Source organism: Corythoichthys intestinalis, chromosome 13 (assembly GCF_030265065.1).
Source record: "Corythoichthys intestinalis isolate RoL2023-P3 chromosome 13, ASM3026506v1, whole genome shotgun sequence".
Lineage (NCBI taxonomy): Eukaryota > Metazoa > Chordata > Actinopteri > Syngnathiformes > Syngnathidae > Corythoichthys > Corythoichthys intestinalis.
The window spans coordinates 55,969,477-55,990,847 of record NC_080407.1 but is presented as its reverse complement, the minus strand read 5'-3'; the positions used below and the strand labels follow the sequence as shown (position 1 = coordinate 55,990,847).

General features: G+C 44.1%; 1 protein-coding gene across 4 annotated transcripts in view; it reads right to left on the bottom strand.

Moving 5' to 3' along the window:
* The window catches only part of LOC130928389 (phospholipid-transporting ATPase ABCA1-like), a 125,968-nt gene that overhangs the window by 10,157 nt on the left and 94,440 nt on the right, over positions 1 to 21,371 (bottom strand). For all 4 annotated transcript variants that reach the window (XM_057854950.1, XM_057854949.1, XM_057854951.1 and 1 more), the window contains 14 exons: positions 19,613 to 19,711; positions 19,312 to 19,501; positions 9,944 to 10,038; positions 9,766 to 9,871; positions 8,458 to 8,532; positions 7,596 to 7,765; positions 7,354 to 7,531; positions 7,170 to 7,285; positions 5,756 to 5,900; positions 3,750 to 3,873; positions 3,345 to 3,474; positions 3,158 to 3,278; positions 1,863 to 1,925; positions 46 to 152 (listed from right to left, as the gene is read on the bottom strand). In XM_057854950.1, coding sequence (XP_057710933.1) covers positions 46 to 152; positions 1,863 to 1,925; positions 3,158 to 3,278; positions 3,345 to 3,474; positions 3,750 to 3,873; positions 5,756 to 5,900; positions 7,170 to 7,285; positions 7,354 to 7,531; positions 7,596 to 7,765; positions 8,458 to 8,532; positions 9,766 to 9,871; positions 9,944 to 10,038; positions 19,312 to 19,501; positions 19,613 to 19,711 — 1,719 coding nt within the window. The remainder of the gene's footprint in view (positions 1 to 45; positions 153 to 1,862; positions 1,926 to 3,157; positions 3,279 to 3,344; positions 3,475 to 3,749; positions 3,874 to 5,755; positions 5,901 to 7,169; positions 7,286 to 7,353; positions 7,532 to 7,595; positions 7,766 to 8,457; positions 8,533 to 9,765; positions 9,872 to 9,943; positions 10,039 to 19,311; positions 19,502 to 19,612; positions 19,712 to 21,371) is intronic.

Below are 21,371 nucleotides of genomic sequence, written 5' to 3'. Positions count from 1 at the left end.
TTAACGACACGCGATGATAATATCGGCTCATGGCGACCGACTCGCCTGTATCCGTCGAGAAAGGCCTCGCCGGCAGAAAGCGTGATGTCACCGGTCAGCATTTTGAACGTGGTTGTCTTCCCAGCGCCGTTGATTCCCAGCAAGCCAAAGCACTAGTGAAGAATAGAAGACAACACTCAAACAATTTGAAACATATCAACAATCTTCCTAGTATTCAAACGACAAATGACTCCGGCTTCCATTTACAGTGATAGACGTCCAATCCATTTTGACTGGAGGGACCATGGTTCACATTGGTGGAATGTAACAAAGTACTTCATTACTGTCCTTGAGTACAAATACGATGTGATACTTTTTACTTTTACATCATGTATCTGGCGCAATCGATCAGCCACGTGCAACTATACCGTAATCAAACAAGGAAATTTGCCGTCAAATTTTGGAGTGGCCGCTGTTAAAAAAGGTTGATTCAGCGTACGGTGAGTTACATTTTCCCTGCACGCATTGTTAGTTTTTAGCCCCGTTGTAGTATTTTACATTTACTCTCATTTTCAGCCACTTGTCAACTTGTGTTACGAAGCCTTTTTCCAGCTTTCAAAATGGAGTCAGTACAAGGGGTTAAGACTAAGGTGAATGCGTGAAGTTTGGCCTTTTGGCCGGGTTTCGCCGGCCCGGGTCGTTGGACCTGCATCAGCGCAGGTCCGGCGGTTCGGCTGGCGGGATTCCGGCAATCTGGCTAAAAGGTCAGATTCCTTCAAATGTTAGGCTTTCTTTGTTGTTTTCTTAAGATTTATTTCAATCTCCAACTCAAACAAAAAAATATTTTAAAATATGTTGGGTGTTTTGGCTCTCTCGATCAAAAAGGTTCCAGACCCATGTTTTATAGGTTCAATTACTATATATTAGGGCTGCAACGATTAATCGAATAACTTGAATATCCGATTAGTTTAATTTTGCTGCTTCGAGTATTCGTTTAATTAAAGTGGTGTTGTAATGGTTTGTTTTGAAAGTGTTTGGATTTAGTTTTTTGATTTGGGTGCCCTCTAGTCTTCCTCATTTTACATGGCTGAATCCAGCTGCTCCCTGTTCAGACCAACATAAGCTTAGTTTTTGTTGTACTAATGTTTTTTTTAATGCATTTGTAACTTAGTTGATAGGTAAATTTAGCCTTTTTTTGTGGGAATATGTGTCTGAACCATTTGTTAAGCGCATTGTAAAAAAATGAATAAATAAAAAATACAGTTAGCATTTTATAGCATTTATGCTAGCGGATTTTTGCTATGTAACTTTGTTCTTTTGTTTTACATAGATCCTCATTTACTTATTTTTTTAAACCGTTTGAGGCTAACCTCAGGTGTTTTAATTTCCTATGTTCCTTATCCGATTACTAGATTAATCGACTACTAAAATGATCGATAGCTGCAGCCCTACTATAAAATATGTCTTCTTCCGTCACTGTTGGTATTATTGGGTGGTTAAATATATTATTTTTTTAAATGGAAGAAAATTTTCTTTCACACATTTATGTAGAAATTTGAAGAATTTTGCAGCACATTCTTCTCAGCAAAAAAAAAAAAAAAAAGCACATTGAATATTTGATTCCCAGCGCTCGCGGACCTCGCGACGGGCGCTCGCATACGAGAGCGGCAAAGCCACATGTAAATAATGCATGAAAACGCGCGGCGTGAATCCCAATTCTAGCCTGGCATTTACACGGCGGCGCTCGGTAAACAGCGTCGGGGGGATTGATGCGTCCGATCGTGGCCGCCCGTCGACATCACAGATGACGCCGGCAGCGTGTCGCTGATTTCCAAGCGGCAATCTTGGTCCTAGGGAGTCACGCGATGTAGTGTTTGGCTCACCTCTCCCGCAGGTATGCCCACGCAAAGTTGGTCCACGGCGGGGGTGCGCTTCCCCGGATACACCTGCAGGGAATGGACACTGCTTTGAAGCGGCCATTTTAGGCTACAGAAAGGATAAAACCTGCAAAACGGCCTTTTTTTCACCTGCGCAACATAGCCAAAATTAGAAATATTCTGTCTAAAAGCGATGCAGAAAAAAATAATTCATGCGTTTGTTACATCTAGATTGGATTACTGTAACTCCTTACTCGCAGCTTGTTCTAAAAGTTCCCTGAAAGGTCTTCAGCTAGTCCAGAACGCAGCCTTTTAACAGGAACTAATATTAGAGAGCACATCACCGCTGTGCTCCAAGCCCTTCACTTGCTTCCAGTCGGGTTTAGAATTCAATTTAAAATCCTCCTTCTTACATTTAAGACCATTAATGGTTTGGGGCCATCTTATCTCACAGATGCTCTGGTTCCATACCACCCCAACAAAACGCTTCGTTCTAAGAATGCAGGTCTACTGGTAGTTCCCAGGGTCTCTAAAAGTACAGTAGGAGCTAGAACCTTTAGTTACCAAGCTCCTGTCTTATGGAATCAGCTTCCAGCTAATATTAAAGAGGCTGACACAGTCTGTATATTTAAGATTAGACTAAAAATGTTCGTATTTGACAAAGCTTATGGTCAGGTTAGTTGAAAACAGACTAGACTCACAGTTCAGTCTAAGCTGGCCTAGGAGCTATAATGCTGGGGGAAGTACAGCCACTGAGTCCTATCCCCTGTTTTTCACTCTATTTACCACTTGTTCTTACTTTAGTTCTCTTTTCTAATTCTAATATCTAGTTGACTATTCATTTCATCACTAGTCACCCGGTGTCCCCTTTCCCCTCCTCCCCTCTGGTAAGGGGCTATTTTTTCAGCCGCCTGACTATCCTGACCCCGGCTGGATGGACGTCCTTGTTGCCCCCCGTCTCACCTGGCTAGATGGACCTCCTCATGTTCCCTTACTCCACTGCATCTCTACAAACTGGAACTCCTTCTGCTACTACCCATCATCAGTCCTAGTGCATCTATAGCCTGTCCATCCTGGGAGTGGATCTCTCCTGATTGTGGTTCTCCCCAAGGTTTCTCTTTTGGTTTTTTGAGTTTTTCCTTCCCACCATGGGGGGTCTAAGGATGTGGGATTCCCAGGACATGGACTTATTTCATTCATCTACTGTAACTAACTGTGTATCAAAATGACTGTAAAGCCCTCTGAGACAAACCTGTTGTGATATCAGGCTGTACAAATAAAATTGAAATGAATAAGACAACCTTAGTCAGATCGCGGATTCTCAAAAGGTCGTCCTGGGCCTTCCCCGCGTACACCCGCTCCCGTTCGTGAGCCACGTCAACGTCCTCTTCCTCCGCAGATGATGACTCATCTGAAACAAACCTGGTAAAGCCAGAAGAAAACAATTCAAGTCTGGTTTGGCGTAGCGACGCCCGAGCAAATTCTCACCTGGGTTTACAGACGAATTTGTACTGAATGAGAAGGGTGACGGCAAACATGAAAGCTCCTTGAATGGACATGGCGCACAGGTTCTTGCCCACCATCTCCCAACCCAGCGGTTCCTTGAACCGATCCTCGCCTAAATAATTGGAAGCGCGGGGGGAAAAAATACAGTTGTAGGATCAAAACAAAAATGTCTGAAGCTGCCAAGTGGATTTTCTTGCTCCTTTGAAGTGTTTAGATGTGAGCAACAGCTTAAAATGCCACAGCTAAAGCACTACTCTTCTTGTCACTGATGTTTTCGCCTAATCGACGGTGACACGGCAGTCGGTTCTACACACTGTGTAGCGCTTGTACATTTCATGAGCACACGATTTCAAGCCAAAGTGTTTCCGGGCGTTTGCGTTTTCTCACCAAAGTTGCTGAAGAGGTTGGCCGTGGCCTGGTTTTTAGCCATGTCTATGAGTCCTCGACCCAGACAGAAGTGAGGGAACACGAGCAGCACTTGTTTCACAATGTCGTTGATGTACGACACGCTCTGGTAAGGAAAAGACACAGGAATGATGCTCGTGACAGGAAAAAAACTTAAAAAACAAAGTCATCCGAATGCGGTCGCCAGAGCTAATGCGAGATCAATAGGTGTAATTACACTGCTTCTCGCCAGCGGTTGTTCATCACGCAGATGTGAGAGATTTCTCATCAACGATGATGAAACGCTCAACACGTCCCCTTCGCGGCCATAAATCACGCCGTGGCGCTTTTTGAAGGCGCCGGAGTCGGCGAGGCGCTTATCTGACCTGTCGCCGCCGCATTCCTCGCTAAATGAGGTAACTGCGACGTCCGCCTCTATGAACTCATTTGCTTCCATTGATGGCGATAGGCAAACCGAGCAGAGTTGCTTTCAAAATGAGCAGTTTTGAAATCGACCTTACAGTAACCTCATCCTTAGATTAGTCTGATAATATCAGGTAGCCGACAAATTGGCTAATAAAAGCATTTAAAAATGATATTGAAGGAATCTGACCCGCAATCAATATTGTCGGAATCATGCCAGCCGAACCGCCGGACCCGCGCTGGCGCAGCTCTGACGACCCGGGCCGGCAAAATTCCAACAAGCCAGCCAGAAGGCCAAATTCTATGCATTCACCTTAGTCTTGTACTGACTCCATTTTGAAAGCTGGAAAAAGGCTTCGAAACACAAGCTGACAACTCATTCTGAGTCGACAGCTATCTGAAGGAATTCGGCCCCCCCGGCCAAGCCGCTGGAACAGAGACAGCCGAACCAAATAGCGTCCCGCTGGCGCCATCCCAGCAAGTCGGCCGGCGGGAGCCAAATTCCGCACGTTCACTCCAGCGTTAACTCTTTGTACTGACTCCATTTTGAACGTTTTAAAGAAGGCTCACCGAAAACAGGTTGACAATTTTTTCGTCGACAATGGTCAAAAAACAAGGCAAAACAGACGACAGAGAGGCAATGTTAGATCTAAGGTCCGCAAAACAACGGATACATCGGAATGTCCCTGAGAAGCGACCGTTGTTTGCTAAAAGTTCCGTTTTTTGAAAGCAGTGGTGGAGTGGGCCGGGTGTTGTCTTGGGATGATCCTTCTGTGTCAGGTTTGGGCAGTCAAGTTCATGTGTCATCTTTCATGGCTGGGTCATGGTTGCCACGGCAACTGATGTGGGGGTTCGGCATGCTTTGACGTCTGAGGCGCCGAGCTATCAACATGTTGTCCCGGCGGGTGTGGGTGGGGGTGGGGGGCCGTACTGACCCCACCAGAGAACCGATGACATTTTTTTCTTGTTTCTTTCTGTTTGGGTGTTGTTTAGGATTATTGTCTGTTTGTGGATTGGACGGGAGGATTCGGGAGTTACTGCTGTCAGGGTAACGAGGGTTGTGGATTTTTCCACCTCAGCGTCAAAGGGGCTCGTGGAGTTTTGTCAGTCGTGTTATCAGTCGGGCGTTCTCCGGGGTTTAACTGCCTGTATTTGTAATGATTTGGTCGCCACCTAGTGGCTCTTTGGGGTAACTACTTTAAACGTGATTTTATAGCGAATGACTTGTTTAATTATGCACATTTTGGGTTCTTTCACTTTTCTTATTTTTGACAGAATGTTTACCTTATTTGATAAACCTTGAAGTTGTTAATTCAAGCATCTAGTGGGGCATCACAATACAATTAGCAATAACACGTTACATACACGACCGCATATATCGGATTTTTGGACTTATTGGACAACTCTACTCATCCTATTATCGCTTACGACACTCAAAGAAAGGAACCGCACCAACAAACTTCCAACTACACAGGGGATAAAGAGTATATGAGTGAATATTCCTATTGGGGCTGTTTGTCACCAATCCGTTTGAGTCGAGAGGGTGGCGGCGAATCTTTTCATCACTCCCGCTTTGCGCTACTTACGTCGTCATTAAAAAGCTCCATGACGAAGGTGGCCACGCTGCCGTTGATGCCGATGAAGAGGTTGACGCAGGTGAGCACCACGTAGGCGGTGCTAGGCACGCTGAACACGAACGACGCCGGGTACATCATGGGTGTGATAGACCACCTACGGAAAAGTCGTAGCACGCTAAAGTCAGCTACTTTTGCAGCAGGGCCGAGAACGAAAAGTGGTATTTGCCAGGTGGCACTTTTTTTTGCCATGTGGCAAAATTGATTTTGCAATGTGGCATTTTTTGCCATTTAGCAAAATGGATTTTGCCATGTGGCATTTTTGCCATGTGGCAAATTGATTTTACCATTGGCAAAATGGATTTTGCCATATGGGAAATTAATTTTTGCCATGTGACAATTTTTTTGCCATGTGGCAACAATGATTTTGCCATGTGAATTATTATTTTTTTTGCTGTGTGGGATATTTTTTTTTTGCCAAATGGGATTTGGGAAAATTGATTTTGCCATGTGACATTTTTTTTGCCATGTGGTAAAATGGATTTCGCCATGTGGCATTTTTTGCCATGTGGAAAAATGGATATTGCCAAATGGTATTATTTTGCCATTTGGCAAAATGGATTTTGCCATGTGGCATTTTTTATGCCACATGGCAAAAAAATGCAACATGGCCAAATCCTTTTTTTTTTTTTTGCCATGGGCCAACATGGATTTTGCCATGTTGCATTTTTTTGTCATGTGGCATTTTTTTGCCATGTGGCATTTTTTTTTGTAATGTGGCATTTTTTTGCCATGTGGCAAATGGATTTTACCATGTAGCATTTTTTTGCCATGTGGCAAAATGGAATTTGCCATGCGGCATTTTTTTTTGTCATGTGGCATTTTTTTGCCATGTGGTAAATGGATTTTAACATGTAGCATTTTTTTTGCCATGTGGCATTTTTGCCATGTGGCAAATTGATTTTACCATGTGGCAAAATGGATTTTGCCATATGGGAAAATAATTTTTGCCATGTGACAATTTTTTTTACCATGTGGCAACAAGGATTTTGCCATGTGTCATTTTTTTGCCATGTGGAAAAATGGATATTGCCATGTGGCATGTTTTTGGCCATGTGGCATTATTTTGCCATGTGGCTTTTTTTTTTTTTGCCAGGTGGCATTTTTTTGCCAACTGGCATAAAAAACTGCCACGTGGCAAAAAAAAAAAAAAAAAAAATAAAATAAAAATGCCACATGGCCAAATCTTTTTTGCAGCATGGCAAAAAATAAGGCAAATACCACTTTTGTTTCTCGCTCTCTACTTTTAGCAGATGTTGGAAAAAAAAAAAAGTCTATATCAGTATATGCCCATCTACCTCTTCTTACCATGTTGTTACTACTTAAAATGTGAGAAATGAGAAACTGTACTGTAATGAGTGCATACCCGTAGAAAAGCAGCAGCAACACCAGCGCGGGCAGGTTGGCCGCAGAGACGTAGGCTTCTTGTTGGAAGCAGAGGAAGATGACCACCACGATGACACACGGGACGGCGTAGTTGCACTGCCGAACAGCGCGAGATCATCACCTCTCTCGAGTTTGGTGTTCAGTCCATCACCACGACTACGTACCATGTCCCAGGCGAAATTAGCCAACCAGTAGACGGCCGGGTTGACGCCGCTGACGAACTGCAAGTGCTTGGCCTTGCTCACCCGCTCCTCGATGAGGAAGAGGACGAAGCTGGCGGGGATGAAGGACATGGCGAAGATGACGCAGATGGACACCACCACGTCAGTGGAGCTCGCCGCCCTGAGCCAGGGGAAAAAGCGCAAGTCACAGAGCCCGAACGCCCGCTTTGCGGTACTCCGCTTACAGGGCCGCGAGCGAGAGCTGTGTTTTGGTCAGGTTTAGCGGGTGGCTGGACACGGAGATGCCGTAGCGTCGGGGGTCCTCCCCCGCAGGCAGGCCGGCCCTCAGGATTGCGTTGTTGGCTACGTTGAGGAAGGACACCAAACCGTGCCAGGCCTGGTTATAGAACCACACCTGCCAAATTACATTGGTGTTTCAAACAACAACTGTGACTGATTTGACATTACATTCTGCTTATTATCCAGTATTTTACAACATACGGAAATCGGGCCGATCGTGCCATCTTTCAGAAGACCGGTATCAGGTGAAAAGAATTGGGTTTTTAATTTAAAAAATATTTTTTTCTGCTTCATGCTCGTACAGCGCCTCACCCTCCCTCCTGCTGCGGGATGATGAAAAAGAGCTTGTTAATCCGTTTATTGCATATCGTTAAATGATCATGAGCCCTGTATCGCAAATTGTATCGCAAGGTACCCAGAGCCCCCCCCCCCCCCTTCCCAGTATGTACAGTAGTGACCAATTGTTCAGACTACTAGAAAGTGAAAGACCCCATTTTTCTCACTCCTCTTCACAAAATAAGGTACACCGTTGCGACGCTTGCGTGTTTTCATTTTGTCTCTTCGCTGTACAAACGGCGCTTAAAAAGTGGGTCAAGTATCTGCTCCTTTCCCATCGACCGTTCTGTGGCGCTCGGGGTGCGTAGAGAGAGACGGGAAGGAGAGAAAAATGGATGAAAGAGAAAAGGCGGAGAGAGCAGACGCCCCGCTGATGCTAGCTCACTAATTAGGAGCGCGCAGCGTTTGGAGTGTCGGCTACAAACCCCGGCTGGTTGTACGCGCATCCTCTCGTACGACAAAGCTCCTCACCTTGAGATTGTGTTTGGTTCCCAGCTTCTTGAGCAACGTCTCGGCCGCGCGGAGCAGCTTATCCGTCACGTTGTCCTAATGAAGACCAAGCAAAACAAGACTTAATTGGACACGCTCGAAAAACTTTGCCTGGAAGTTTTGCGCAGGGGGTTGAAAATGACCCGGGCCTCTTTCGGGACCGGTGGCTGGGAAACGAGGGGCCGGCAATTTCCGTCGCCGCATTGCACATTTGGTGTGAATGCAAAGAAAACTCCTGCTGTTGGAGCGTAAATTCATTATCGGACTGCCGGAGCGAGCGGAGGTGGGGAAAAAAAAATATGTCGACTGCTGAGATGTGAGCACTATACGGTGGCTCTAACCCATATAATGAGAAATTACAGGTTATGTACTCTGTCACTACAGGATTCAAAAGTTGACACCTATTTCAATGCATACAGTGCACTGCACTCCCCATACAATTTCATCACGTTACTGGGTAGTGGCTGCCAGTCGGGGACCTGTCAACCACAGTAATAGGGTAGGAAGTGGGTCCCACACTTTTCGGTATGGCAAGGCTCCCGCAGCAGGGCCTCCTCTTCGTCTGGGCTGCAAGGGGTGATTGCCACTGATTGGGATTATTGTCTGTTTGTGGATTGGACAGGAGGATTCGGGAGTTTCTGTTGTCCGGGCAACGAGGATGTGGATTCTGCCACCTCAGCGTCAAAGGGGGCTCTTGGAGTCTTGTCAGTTGTGTTATCAGTTTGATATCGGGCGTTCTCCGGTGCTACTTGTTTTAGGACAGAACGCCCTGCTCTTTGTCCTGGAGTGACAAATGATTGCAAGAGTTGGTGCGTCAATCTTGCACATGACGCACGCGTTGAGCTTCTATGATAAGATGGCGTTGTGTATCTTTTATACCCTATATTCTGCTTGTTCTCGTTAAACTATTGTATAAGTGCTATTTATTTCATGTTAGGTGTGTTAGAGTAATACAAACAGTTTTAATCATCATCAAAAATCTATTAATCATATAGATAATAACCAAATAACCCTCTGTGGGTTCTTCACAGAAAAAGCCAGAAAATAAATAACACAAGTAAAAAAAAATAAAACGAAATTTTAAAAATTGTTCAGGACCAAATGTGGAGGCAGGCCGTATCCGGCCCACGGGCCCTAGTTTGGGGACCCCTGCATTAAAACATTTCAGACCATAAAGACACTCAGATTCAGATTCTCCGTTTCTAAGCAGCAAAACAGGACTGTTTCAAAAAAGAAAACAATTGACACAGCATTGAGTTCACAGCATTTTCTACGACAGCTATTCCTTACCACAGTGTCATTGAAGACATCTTTCAAATCCCGAAACGTGGCTTCGATGGCTTCCTCGCTCAGTAGGACTTGAGAGTTAACAGCTCCCACCGAAATCCCGCCGTACCTTCATTTTGAGACGCATTTTTAGCAAAAAAATTCCAGACAACAAAGGAGTTTATTTCCACACATTTATGACCTGGTTTTGCCGGACTTCTCAAAAGTCTTCACCAGGAAGTCGGTCATATTACGTCCGCTTAAATCCAGGAGCGTGTCTGTTGTGTTCTGGATCCTCTACAAAAAAGACAAAACTTAAAATGAATAAACCATCGTTAGAACAGTCAATTAAACTCGGCTACGAGGACGGGGGAAAAAAACACTCCGGTTGATGTCAAAGGAGCCTAATTAGATGCCCTTCTGTGAATAAATGGCCACATTGAAACATCCAATTAGGAAGACACTCGGCGATGTAGATTCTCCACGCTGCTTGAACCAGAGCGTGTTTAGTGAGAGCTAGCACAATACTAATTAGAGCGGCGAAACGGGCCGAGGCCATCCGGAAGGACTTGCGTCCTCAGTTTCACAACTTCGCGCACTGCTGTCGTGCGCAGCTCACAATACAGAATTCACAAAATTTTCTTCTGTTTCTTCAAACTTGCATCAGTAGAATGCATGGAAATTATTTTTGGGTTGAAGGAGATAGTACCTTTTCTCGTAGGCACCATCTAACAGTTTCTATTACTCTAAAGCCTACGTCTGCACCACCTCTCGCAATCAGTTCTCCCAGACAGTCCAGAACAAATGGCGGGACGTCCTCCCAAAACAAGGAACACCTGAGAACGCCCAACTGATAAGATGACTGGTAAGACTACAACAGTCCCATTGACGCTGAGGCGGCCAAAATCTCCCACTCCATTTGCCCCAGTAAAGGTGACTCAGCAACTGACGCGTGAACTAAACAGCCCAAACTACGATAGAAAATGATCCTAAACAACGGCCAAACACCCCCCCGCGAGACTAAATGTTTAAAAATGTGGTGAGCCTGAGTCTGCCTCCTTGCCTGGACCTATTTGCCTTGCTGTTTGATCGCAGTCGACCTGAATAAATTGTCAGCTTGTGTTTCGCAGCCTTCTTCCAGCTTTCAAAATGGAGTCATTACAAGGGGTTAAGACTAAGGTGAACGCGCGGAATTTGGCCTTTTGGCCGGGTTGTCGGAGTTTTGCTGGCCCAGATTGTTGATTCCTTCAGGGTGTGCACATTTTTTTTCCAATTTCAAAACGCTTCTTGTCCTGCAATTTTTGTCCAAATCACATCATTTATACATTTTTTTTAAAAAAATTCAGGACACTACGGGGCACAAAAGTTCTATTACTTTTTTTGCCAAAAACATACGATCAAGCCAAAAAATGCCAAAAACAAACCATTCAGTTCAGATGGGCAAAATTTCCCATTCATTTCCAATGGTCCTATTTGCCATTTATTACAATTGTACAAAAACCTCCATTCACTCCTACTGGTTACCAACCCCAGTGACTAGATATCAAAAGGAAGTGACCCCGAAATGCCCTAAAATCAACAGGAAGTGACCCAATAGCTACAGGAAGTTCAAGGCGCCTCAAAATCAACAGGAAGTGACCCGATATACCCAGGGTCCTCAATTAGCGGACCGCGGTCCACGACCGGACCACGGCACACCTCTCTGGAAACCCAGGAAAAAAAAAAACGAAAAACAACTTTTTTTCAACAATATATTATTTGTATGAATCGCCGATCTATCGCTATGCACTACTATTCTAAAGCTAAATTCTGTTTCATTTTTAGTCAAATATCTTCCATGTTCCCACTTCTGTCGTCATCTCTTTGACAACGATGCACTGATTGGCTGAGAGAGCCTGCATGGATGCGCTAATTGGCTGAGAGCTAGCAGCATGCAGGCTCGAGAGGACGGACCGCAGCAGTGTGAAACAGGAGTCGCACTCGGCACATTGCAATCTGTTTGTTTACATGCCACCAGCAGAAGACCGAATCTAAAAAAAATGGCATGTTCAAAGTTGACCAAGAGAAGAAAAGTGGACAACGAAAATCGCCGTTTCAATGAGGAACGGACTGACAAATATGCGTCCATTTTACCAACTGTAATACAAGAACGATGTGCTTAATATGCTTCAAGACAGTTGCTCTGATAAAAAGTGAAAATGTGAAACGTTATTATGTTAAAGAGCGCAGCTCTTTTGAAGACAAGTTTCCTCCTAAATCAGAATTGAGAAGGCGAGAAATTGACAGGTTGAAGCAGTCTTATCAAGAGTCAAGCAAGGTTATTGTTAAATCAATGACACAACAACAAATTACAACGGAGTGCTAACTCAGAGTGTCGTGGGTGTTGGCCAAACATAAGAAGCCATTCTCTGATGGAGAAATAATAAAAGAGTGCATGACTGAAGTGATGGCAGCAATGTTCGAAGGAAAAGGAGGAAATGACTGATGGGAGAAAATATTATGTGATGCCTTAACATTAGATGTATGATTGCCTCTGTGACCTAGATTGTAACAACTTGTTATTGTTTTTCACCTTGGGTTCCATGGTTAGGAGGGAATCTAACGAGATAACTTGTTTTGCATCATAGTACGCACTTGAGTTCCATAGTTAGGAGGGAATCTCACGAGACTTAAATAAACATTCTACTTTAATCGCTGGGAGCCTCAACTGGGGGGGAAATCGCATACCCTTGGGGGGGGGGGGGGCCTTACGAATTCGGGTGGTGCGTTTCCGTGGGGGCGAGGAGTGGCCACCCGCATTCCCGCGTCAGACGTGCCGATAAGAGTCGGGAGATTCCCCAACCCCCCCCCGAAGTCTGCCAGAGGATTACGTACGGGTCGCTTGGCTTTGTTCCTTTGCCGTTTCGCCGGAGCGTTGGCTCCCCGCTCATTTGTCAACAGTAAGCGATTTTCATTGTTAAGGAACATTTTGTTGTGCTGTAAAGGTAATGCGGGGATTCTGGGATTGACAAACTAGATCTAACGCCATCGTTACTACTTGTTATACTTGTTTTGATACTAGTTGCTTGCTCTTGTGGGATTGTAATCAATAAATCTAATTTATTCTACATTTTCTAATCAATAAACATCATCTATTGAGCAAAAGTGTGCTGGTTGCTGACTCACCGCGAACCCGGAAATTTCGGAAAACAATGACCCAAAAAAAAAAAATCTAATCTCTCAGATTCATCAACCACAAGATGCACTGAAGTACTGGCTGATGATGCGAGTAAACAGCTTTGTGACCCACAAATGCCATTTCTCTCATTAATCAGTGTTTTACAGTTAAAGTTGCTGTCAATAATTGTTATTTTTGCACCTTAATGACAGAGCTTGTCATTTATATTCTGTTCATGTGAACATGCACTGTACTACTTGCACGTTTTCTTTTTTTCTTTTTCTTTTTTTATTTAATCAGAATGTGCATTGTATTTTTGTTTGGTCGTAAGAAAACCACCTTCACACCTTCGACCTGCCTTGTACTTGACCGACATTCATAAATTGACCCATGCTTGTAGGAAACAATTGTGGACCTTCAAGATTTGTATTTGAGGACCCCTGCGATATACCAACGATCACAGCAAAGCTACCATCACATTTTCTCCAGAAATGGCATTTTCTAGTAATAGCCATAGACTTCATAATACATTATCATATCATCATCATTATGAAGTCTATGTTATAGCTTTCTCTTATTACAGTAATATTCAGGCAACCATGTATTTTCAAATAAACGTTTTATATATGGCGCCACATAATAGCTAGCTTTGTGACAAAGATGTGATACAACGAGACAAAGAAGAAAAATGCAGCTAGCCATCTGGTTTAGCAATCAGGCGCTAAAGCAAGCTTGGCTTATCTTTGAGCAAACACGCCAGCGAATGCAGCGCGCCTCTAATTATTTTGGCCGGGCTTCACATGACGACATCTGTTGTTACAAAACAGCTTCGCGCTTTGCATTCGGCCAGCGCGAAGTCGCAGGTGCGCGAGCGAATGTAAAAAAAAGCTGTCGGTAATCGCATCTTTCGGAAGGAGATAAGACCGCGCCGCCTTCTCCGCGTGGCTACCGGGCAAAATTCTAATGTTATCTGCGCAGGGGAAAGAAAAGTCTTTAACATTTAAACATGCCGCGTGGGCCTCTGTGGTCAAGAGTCTTCGGGCAGATAAGCTTTGTCTCGTGCGTCTGCTAAATTGCTTACGGTTTATCCCGGCGTGCAGGTTTGCGATGTGCTTTCGGCGGAACCGTTCGACTTCAGTGCCCCCGAGTTCAAATTTTGGGGGGGAAAATAAATCTACAACTAAAGTTGAAGATTCGAACCCAAAGTTCATTCAAAATTTATAGGAAGTGACACGTGGGGGAGCAAAGCAAAGTAACCACACGCCAGTGGCGGATGCTGGTCTTTCAACATGTGTCCGCTTGTGAGTGCTTTGTATCTGTTCGGTAAGGAAAGAAACTAGAGTGCCAGAAATCAAGTTTCCAAACACAAGGAAAACACCAGAAATGGAAGCTCGATTTTTCGCTAGTGGTTTCTAACAAAGTGTCGCTAGGATGATTATGAATGGGCGTAGGTTTGCATAGGGACATAACACTAGCAACTTTTCAGGATGCTCAAATTGTCTCCACCAACTTTTAAGCAATCTTAGTTGCATTTTATTATGAATTCAGTTATATAGGTAATTTAGATTGCCTTCCCATATGTTGTAAGGATACAATTGACCCTACCTATTATAAAGTGAATTATTTTCATTACGTTCAGACTTATATTTACTTTTTCACTTGCTGAATGTTCTAGTCCATTTTTCCCCCGTCAAACTCACGTTTGATCAATGGCGCCACCAGGGTGTTGCCAGGGGTGGCCACGGCCCCCCTATAAATTTTTTGGCCACCGTGGCCAGCATAACAGTGGCGCCAGAAGTGGGGTGTTGAGGGTGCTGCAGCATCCCCTGGTGTTAAACCGAGGCTTATTGGACCTTTTATTTTTCAAACGTGTTTGTGTTTCTTTGCCGTCTAGCTGCAGGGAATTGCATTATAGTACACGGGCGCTATTATTTCCAGTACAAAAACTCCAACACACACTGTAGGTGAAATAGAACGCTGTCTTTGTAGTAGCCTAGTGGTAGTAGTACGTAAACTATCCAGCATGTATGGAGAAAATGCGCAATCATGACAAATTTGGACCAAAACGACCCGTTTTGGTCCAAATTGGATGGGAAAAACTAAAAAAGCTGTGAGTGACAGTATAATGTCAGATTGTAGCAGCTGTGGAACTCAAACTGTGCACAAGTAGGCGTGTCCTTACGTCCTTCTGATAGATTTCTTCTGGCCTTTTTACTGCAACAACATAATAAAAACCTGAAATTATGGCTTTTAGTTTTCGTGTGCCACCCCAAGATTTTAAGTGGCCCCGTCTGGCCACTCCTATGAATACTACTGCGTTTGATTGGCTGAAAAAAAAAACGATGTCCCCAAATCAACTGGAAATGAACAGATATCAATAGGACGTGTCCCCCAAATGTACTCAAATAACCTGATATGACCAAGACACGCCCCCTAAATGTCCCCAAATGACCTTATATGACCAGGACACGCACCCCAAATGACCTGATACGACCTGGACATGTCCCCGAAATGTCCCCAAATCAAATGGAAATGAACAGATATCAATAGGACGTGTCCCCCCAAATGTCCCCTGATATGACCAGGACACGCCCCCTAAATGTCCCCAAATGACCTGATATGACCACAACAAGCCCCCCAAATGTCCCCAAATGACCTTATATGACCAGGACACGCCCCCCAAATGACCTTATATGACCAGGGCACGCCCCCAAATGACCTGATACTACCTGGACATGTCCCCGAAATGTCCCCAAATCAACAGGAGCTGACCTGTTATGACCAGGACGTGTCCCCCAAATGTCCCCAAATAACCTGATATGACCAGGACACGCCCCCCTAAATGTCCCCAAATGATTTGATATGACCACAACAAGCCCCCCAAATGTCCCCAAATGACCTTATATGACCAGGACACGCCCCCCAAATGACCTTATATGACCAGGGCACGCCCCCAAATGACCTGATACTACCTGGACATGTCCCCGAAATGTCCCCAAATCAACAGGAGCTGACCTGTTATGACCAGGACGTGTCCCCCAAATGTCCCCAAATAACCTGATATGACCAGGACACGCCCCCCTAAATGTCCCCAAATGATTTGATATGACCACAACAAGCCCCCCAAATGTCCCCAAATGACCTTATATGATCAGGACACGCCCCCCAAATGACCTGATACGACCTGGACATGTCCCCGAAATGTCCCCAAATCAACAGGAACTGACCTGTTATGATCAGGACGTGTCCCCGAAATGTCCCCAAAACAATCTGGGCAGGGCTAAGATCTGTATCTCCACACAGTCAAGACCCGGAGTCATTTCTCTAGAAACTGCAGTTTCTAGTTTTTAGTGCAACTCTGTTTCGTCTACCACCGCCAATGAAATGAAAATACAGTAGGCGGTTTTCATTGCATTTTCTAATGCAGTAAAGTGTCAATTTGTCACTGAACTCAAAATAATAACGCGATTTAATAAAGCTGCAAACCACGCTCAATGCGCGTCAGTAGGTCCAACCCCGATTGATCATTTCATCGATCGAAGAACTCATTTATTTTCCCCGAGACTGTCGATGAGGAATAGATTAGGGGGAGCGGCGTGGGCATGACTGCAGCTACTTCAGTGACAGAGACCACCCACACAAAGCCAAGCTTTGACCCCCGCCTCCCCCTTCCGAAAGCTCCCCCTGTTGAATAAATCATGACCAAGTGTGCCCGCTTCTTCGCCGGCTCCTTTAATCCCGCCCGTCCGTCCGCGCTCGCTACGCCGTCCTTGAAAAACTCCCCAGAAGACGAAAAGCGCAGACGCGGCAGGAGGTGTGAAATCGTCGTTTCCATGGAAATGGCAGGCCGCGCTAAGCCCGCCATCAATTGCTTTCTATTGACTCTGCTGTTATTTAACCTTCATAGATGAAAAGCCGGAGACGGAATTTGTTTGCAAATTGCCGCGCCGAGTCCGAGCGTGAGGGTCGGTGGCTGGGTGGGGTTTTGCCAGCCTCAAATTAAGGAAAATATTTGCTATATTTAAAAAATATATAAAAGGATACAAACACAAAATAAAAACCAAAAATCATACAGTGCTGGCCAAAAGTATTGGCACCCCTGCAATTCTGTCAGATAATGCTCAATTTCTCAAAAGTATTGGCACCCTCCGCCTAATACTTGGTAGCACTACCTTTAGACAAAATGACTGCGAACCATAGGCGGAGTTTGAATTTTGAGCCAGTGGGGGCACAGCATGTTGATGACCTCAAAACGCAGTGTCAGCAATAAAATTAACTTACAAGAATATTGACAATAATAAGTTGAAAATGAGCGTTTTTTTCTTTCCCATCATTCTTGACGGGAATTCTAAATCAGGCTGCTTAGGACAGCTATACTTTTCGCCAAGATCGTCATCCATTGAATATGTTACGCAAGCCGGTGTCGTGCCAATGTAGTTACCACAATCAAAAATTGTATCCACTGGGCGGAGCCTAATAGAGGTTGATTTGTGTCTTCATTATTCAACCCGAAAATGTGTTTGAATGCAAAAATAAATTTGAAACAAACAAACAAACAAACAAACAAAAAAAAAAGAGTTTGAAAGCTAATTTTCTTTGAATTTTTTGGGGGGGATTGAAGTAATTTATTTTTTGATCTTTTTTGATCGAAGTTGTTTTGCGTTTGAGCCACATTTTGGCTAGGACATTTGTGTCTTTGTTATTCAATCAAAAAATAAGTTGCTTCAAACAAAAAAATATACAGCATATATTCAAAAGAAAAATCACTTCAATCAAAAACAAAACAAAACATTTCAATCATGGAAAAAACGTTTTTGAATGCAAAAAAATATTTGAGACTCAAATATTTGCATTTCAACACTTTTAATTATAAAAAGTTTTGATTTTAGCAATCCTTCTTGTGTTTGGGCCATATCATGGGTAGGACATTTGTGTCTAAATCATTTAATCCCTAAAAAAGTTGCTTCAATTAAAAAAAAAATATTCTCAAACAAAGAAAGAAATCATTTGAAAAATAAAATTGCCCTCCCCCAATTTTTTTATTTTTACTTATTTTTATTTTTTTTAATAATATGCAAAGCAAACGACAGTCTCAGGTGCTAGTCACATGATCAGTTCTAAAAATAATTTTGACCCATTGTAAAAGTATATATTTTAAAAATTTCATTCATTTTTGTTGTTTGCTTTACAACTTATATATATAGGAAAGTCAATTACATGTAATAACACCTTTCTGCCACTGAGGGGGGCTGGCCCACCTGGCCCCCTCCCTTAAACGCCGCTTATTGAACAACAGCTTCCGGTATCCATCAATGAGTGTCTTACAATGCTCTGCTGGAATTTTAGACCATTCTTCTTTGGCCAACTGCTCCAGGTCTCAGATTTGAAGGGTGCCATTTTCAGATCTCTCCACAGGTGTTCTATGGGATTCAGGCCTGGCCACTTTAGAAGTCTCCAGTACTTTCTTTCAAACCATTTTCTAGTGCTATTAGGTCATTGTCCTGCTGGAAGACCCATGACCTCTGAGGGATACCCAGCTTTCTCACAGATTATGCTGCAAAATTTGTTGGTAGTCTTCAGACTTCGTAATGCCATGCACATGGTCAAGCAGACCAGTGCCAGAGGTAGCAACCCCAAAACATCAGGGAACCTCCACCATGTTTGACTGTGGGGACCGTGTTCTTTTCTTTGAAGGCCTCTACTTTTGTCTCATCCGACCAGAGGTCTTCAAACCCGTCCTCAAGGGTCCCTGTGTGTCCTGGTTTTTGTTCCAACCGATCGAGTCCCGACAGTTTAACCAGTTAGGTTTCTGCTAAAACAAGCAGCACCAAACTGCAATCAAACGATTACACTTGTAAGACCCCAGATTGGTGTATAGGTGTTGTACATGTAGTACACACAAGGACACAGGACAAAGGTTGAGTCAACTTCAATCCATTTTAATGGGCTGCAAGTGTGATTTCGTTATTGCCACCACCTGTTATGTGCCACAGGTAAGTAACAGTTAATTACACAAATTAAAGGAGCATCACATGATTTTTCAAAGGGTGCCAATACTTTTGTCCGGCTCCGCGTTTTGTGTAAAATGATAATGATTTTTTTTCCAATACACGTTTTTTCATTGCACGCAAAATAAATGACGATATTACGACCAAAGCATTTGTAATTGAAATCATTTTCTAGGAGAAATTGAGCATTATCTGACAGAATTGCAGGGGTGTCAATACTTTTGGCCAGCACTGTACATGTTTTGCATGGTGTCCATAAAATATGCCAGGTTGCATTAAAAAATGTAATCGTTTCATTAGAAAAATGTGTATAAAATGGCCTATATTAACATGACAATATTAGCATTTGTCAGGCTACATGAAACAATTGTAACTGTGAAAGGGTAAATTAAAAAGCCGAGCTACCTGCGGAGGCGGGAGCCCCCCCGCGGCTGGCGGACAGTCGGGCAGCATGATCTGGCGTTGAGGAGTGCTGCACTGGCAGGAAGGGGACGGGTTGGACATGCTCCAGTTGCCCTCTGTGAAGATATCGGCCACGGACTGGTCCACAGATGGCGTGAACCAATTGGAGAGGCTGGAAACGCAAGGTAACCCCCTGTGGCGAAATGTCAACGCTGTTTAAATCCCAACCTTGAGCAACAAAGTTGCGCTTTGATTCCAAGGCAACATTACATACATAAAAAAAAAAAAAAAAAAAAAAACTCACGGGATGGGGTCGCCGTCCATGCAGCGTGTTCCGAAGCCAGGACTGTTCACCAGGGATTCAGCCACCTCAGAGACATTTGCGTTTCCCAATGCGTCGTTACTACCAAAACCGGGAACGGAATCTTAAAGGTTGGTCCACTTTATCATTTATTGTGTACATATGTTTGCTGTGAGTCCGTGACTTATTTACATTTCACACAAGTACAAGTATATGAAGAATAAAGCACAGGTTTGGTGTCAAAAAAGTTGTTTTGATGTTTAATTTTCAACTACAGACAGTTCACACACTTGATACATCATCACTGATTGAGAGTGCCTCGGTGCTTTTATGATAACCTGTTTACCATTAAGGCTTCCAAGGCAGTTTGGGAAGTTCAATAGCCGCCAGAAATCTGCTATGGCTTCCCAATGACTGGTTTTAGGACAGGGCAAAGAAGTCGGACAAAACTCTGGACAACGCAGCTTGCTGGCTTCCACCCGACGCTAGAATTTGTAATGTGACTGCCAGTCTCTGTGCGGCATCAACAGTCGGACAGACCACCTCGGCAACCGTCTTGTGTGTCGCCTGCGCCTCAACATTTGTATGATCAACATTTGTTGTTCAATGTTGATGAGTTGAAGATCCACATTCAAGTGGTCCATCTCCGTTGGCATTGTTGTGTAAGCGGAAGAAAACTAGCGGAAGTCGACAAGAGTCCCTAAAAACCATACTAACACAACGCCACACCCCTCTAGTGGTTTGGCCGTGAATTACAGAGCAACGCCTTCCCTTGCCGCAGAACTATTGAATGCTCATTGACGCTGTAGGGTCTACATCGTCTCTACGCCGTCACCGCAACGCAGAAGCTTAACTCGGGCTTAAGCGTGCAGCCTAGTAGCCGCGGTCATGTCAGACAGCTCAAACTTTTTAAATGAGTAGATGTCCATTCCACTGAAGTTAGGGTAGTGAAGTGAAGAGTATCTTTTCTCGTATTTGCTGTTTAACTGTTTGTATTACTCACCCAATAGAAAATAAATAGCACTTATACCATAGATTAAGAAAAACAAGCAGAATATAGGGCATAAGAGATACATGACGCCTTCTTATCACGGAAGCCCAATGTGTGCGTCATGCAGCTGACTGAGCAAGATTGACGCTGACTACCAGGTGATAGGCAAGACATCTCCAAGCCCACGTCTCCACGTCAGTTCTTCCGGACAGTCCAGAACAAATGGCGGGACGTCCTGTCCCAACACAAGGAACACCGGAGAATGTCCAATATCCAACTAATAACACTACTAATCCTTGTCATTTTCTCTTGGGAACCTTTTGTTGACTTGTGATATGGTGAACCTAGAACGTGTCTGCCTCCTCACCTGGGTCTGTTACCGTTTTGCAGAACAAATGGCGGGACGTCCTGTCCCAACACAAGGAACACCGGAGAACGCCCGATATCCAGTTGATAACACGACTGATAAGACTCTAAGAGCCCCTTTGACACTGAGGCGGGCAAAATCTCTAATGGTGACTCAGCAACTGTGAAGCACGAACTAAACAGCTCAAACTGCGATAGAAGATTATCCGAAACACACCCTTATTCCTGCTTCACCACCCGCCCCGCAAGAGCCTTCAAAAGACTGAATGTTTAACTAAGCATTGCCATTTTTTTCTCGGGGAAACTTTGATAAGGTGACCTTGGAACGAGTCTGCCTTCTTGCCTGAGTCTTTCTGTTTCGTCTTGCCGTTTGATCGCTGTCGACCTGAATAAATTGTCAACTGA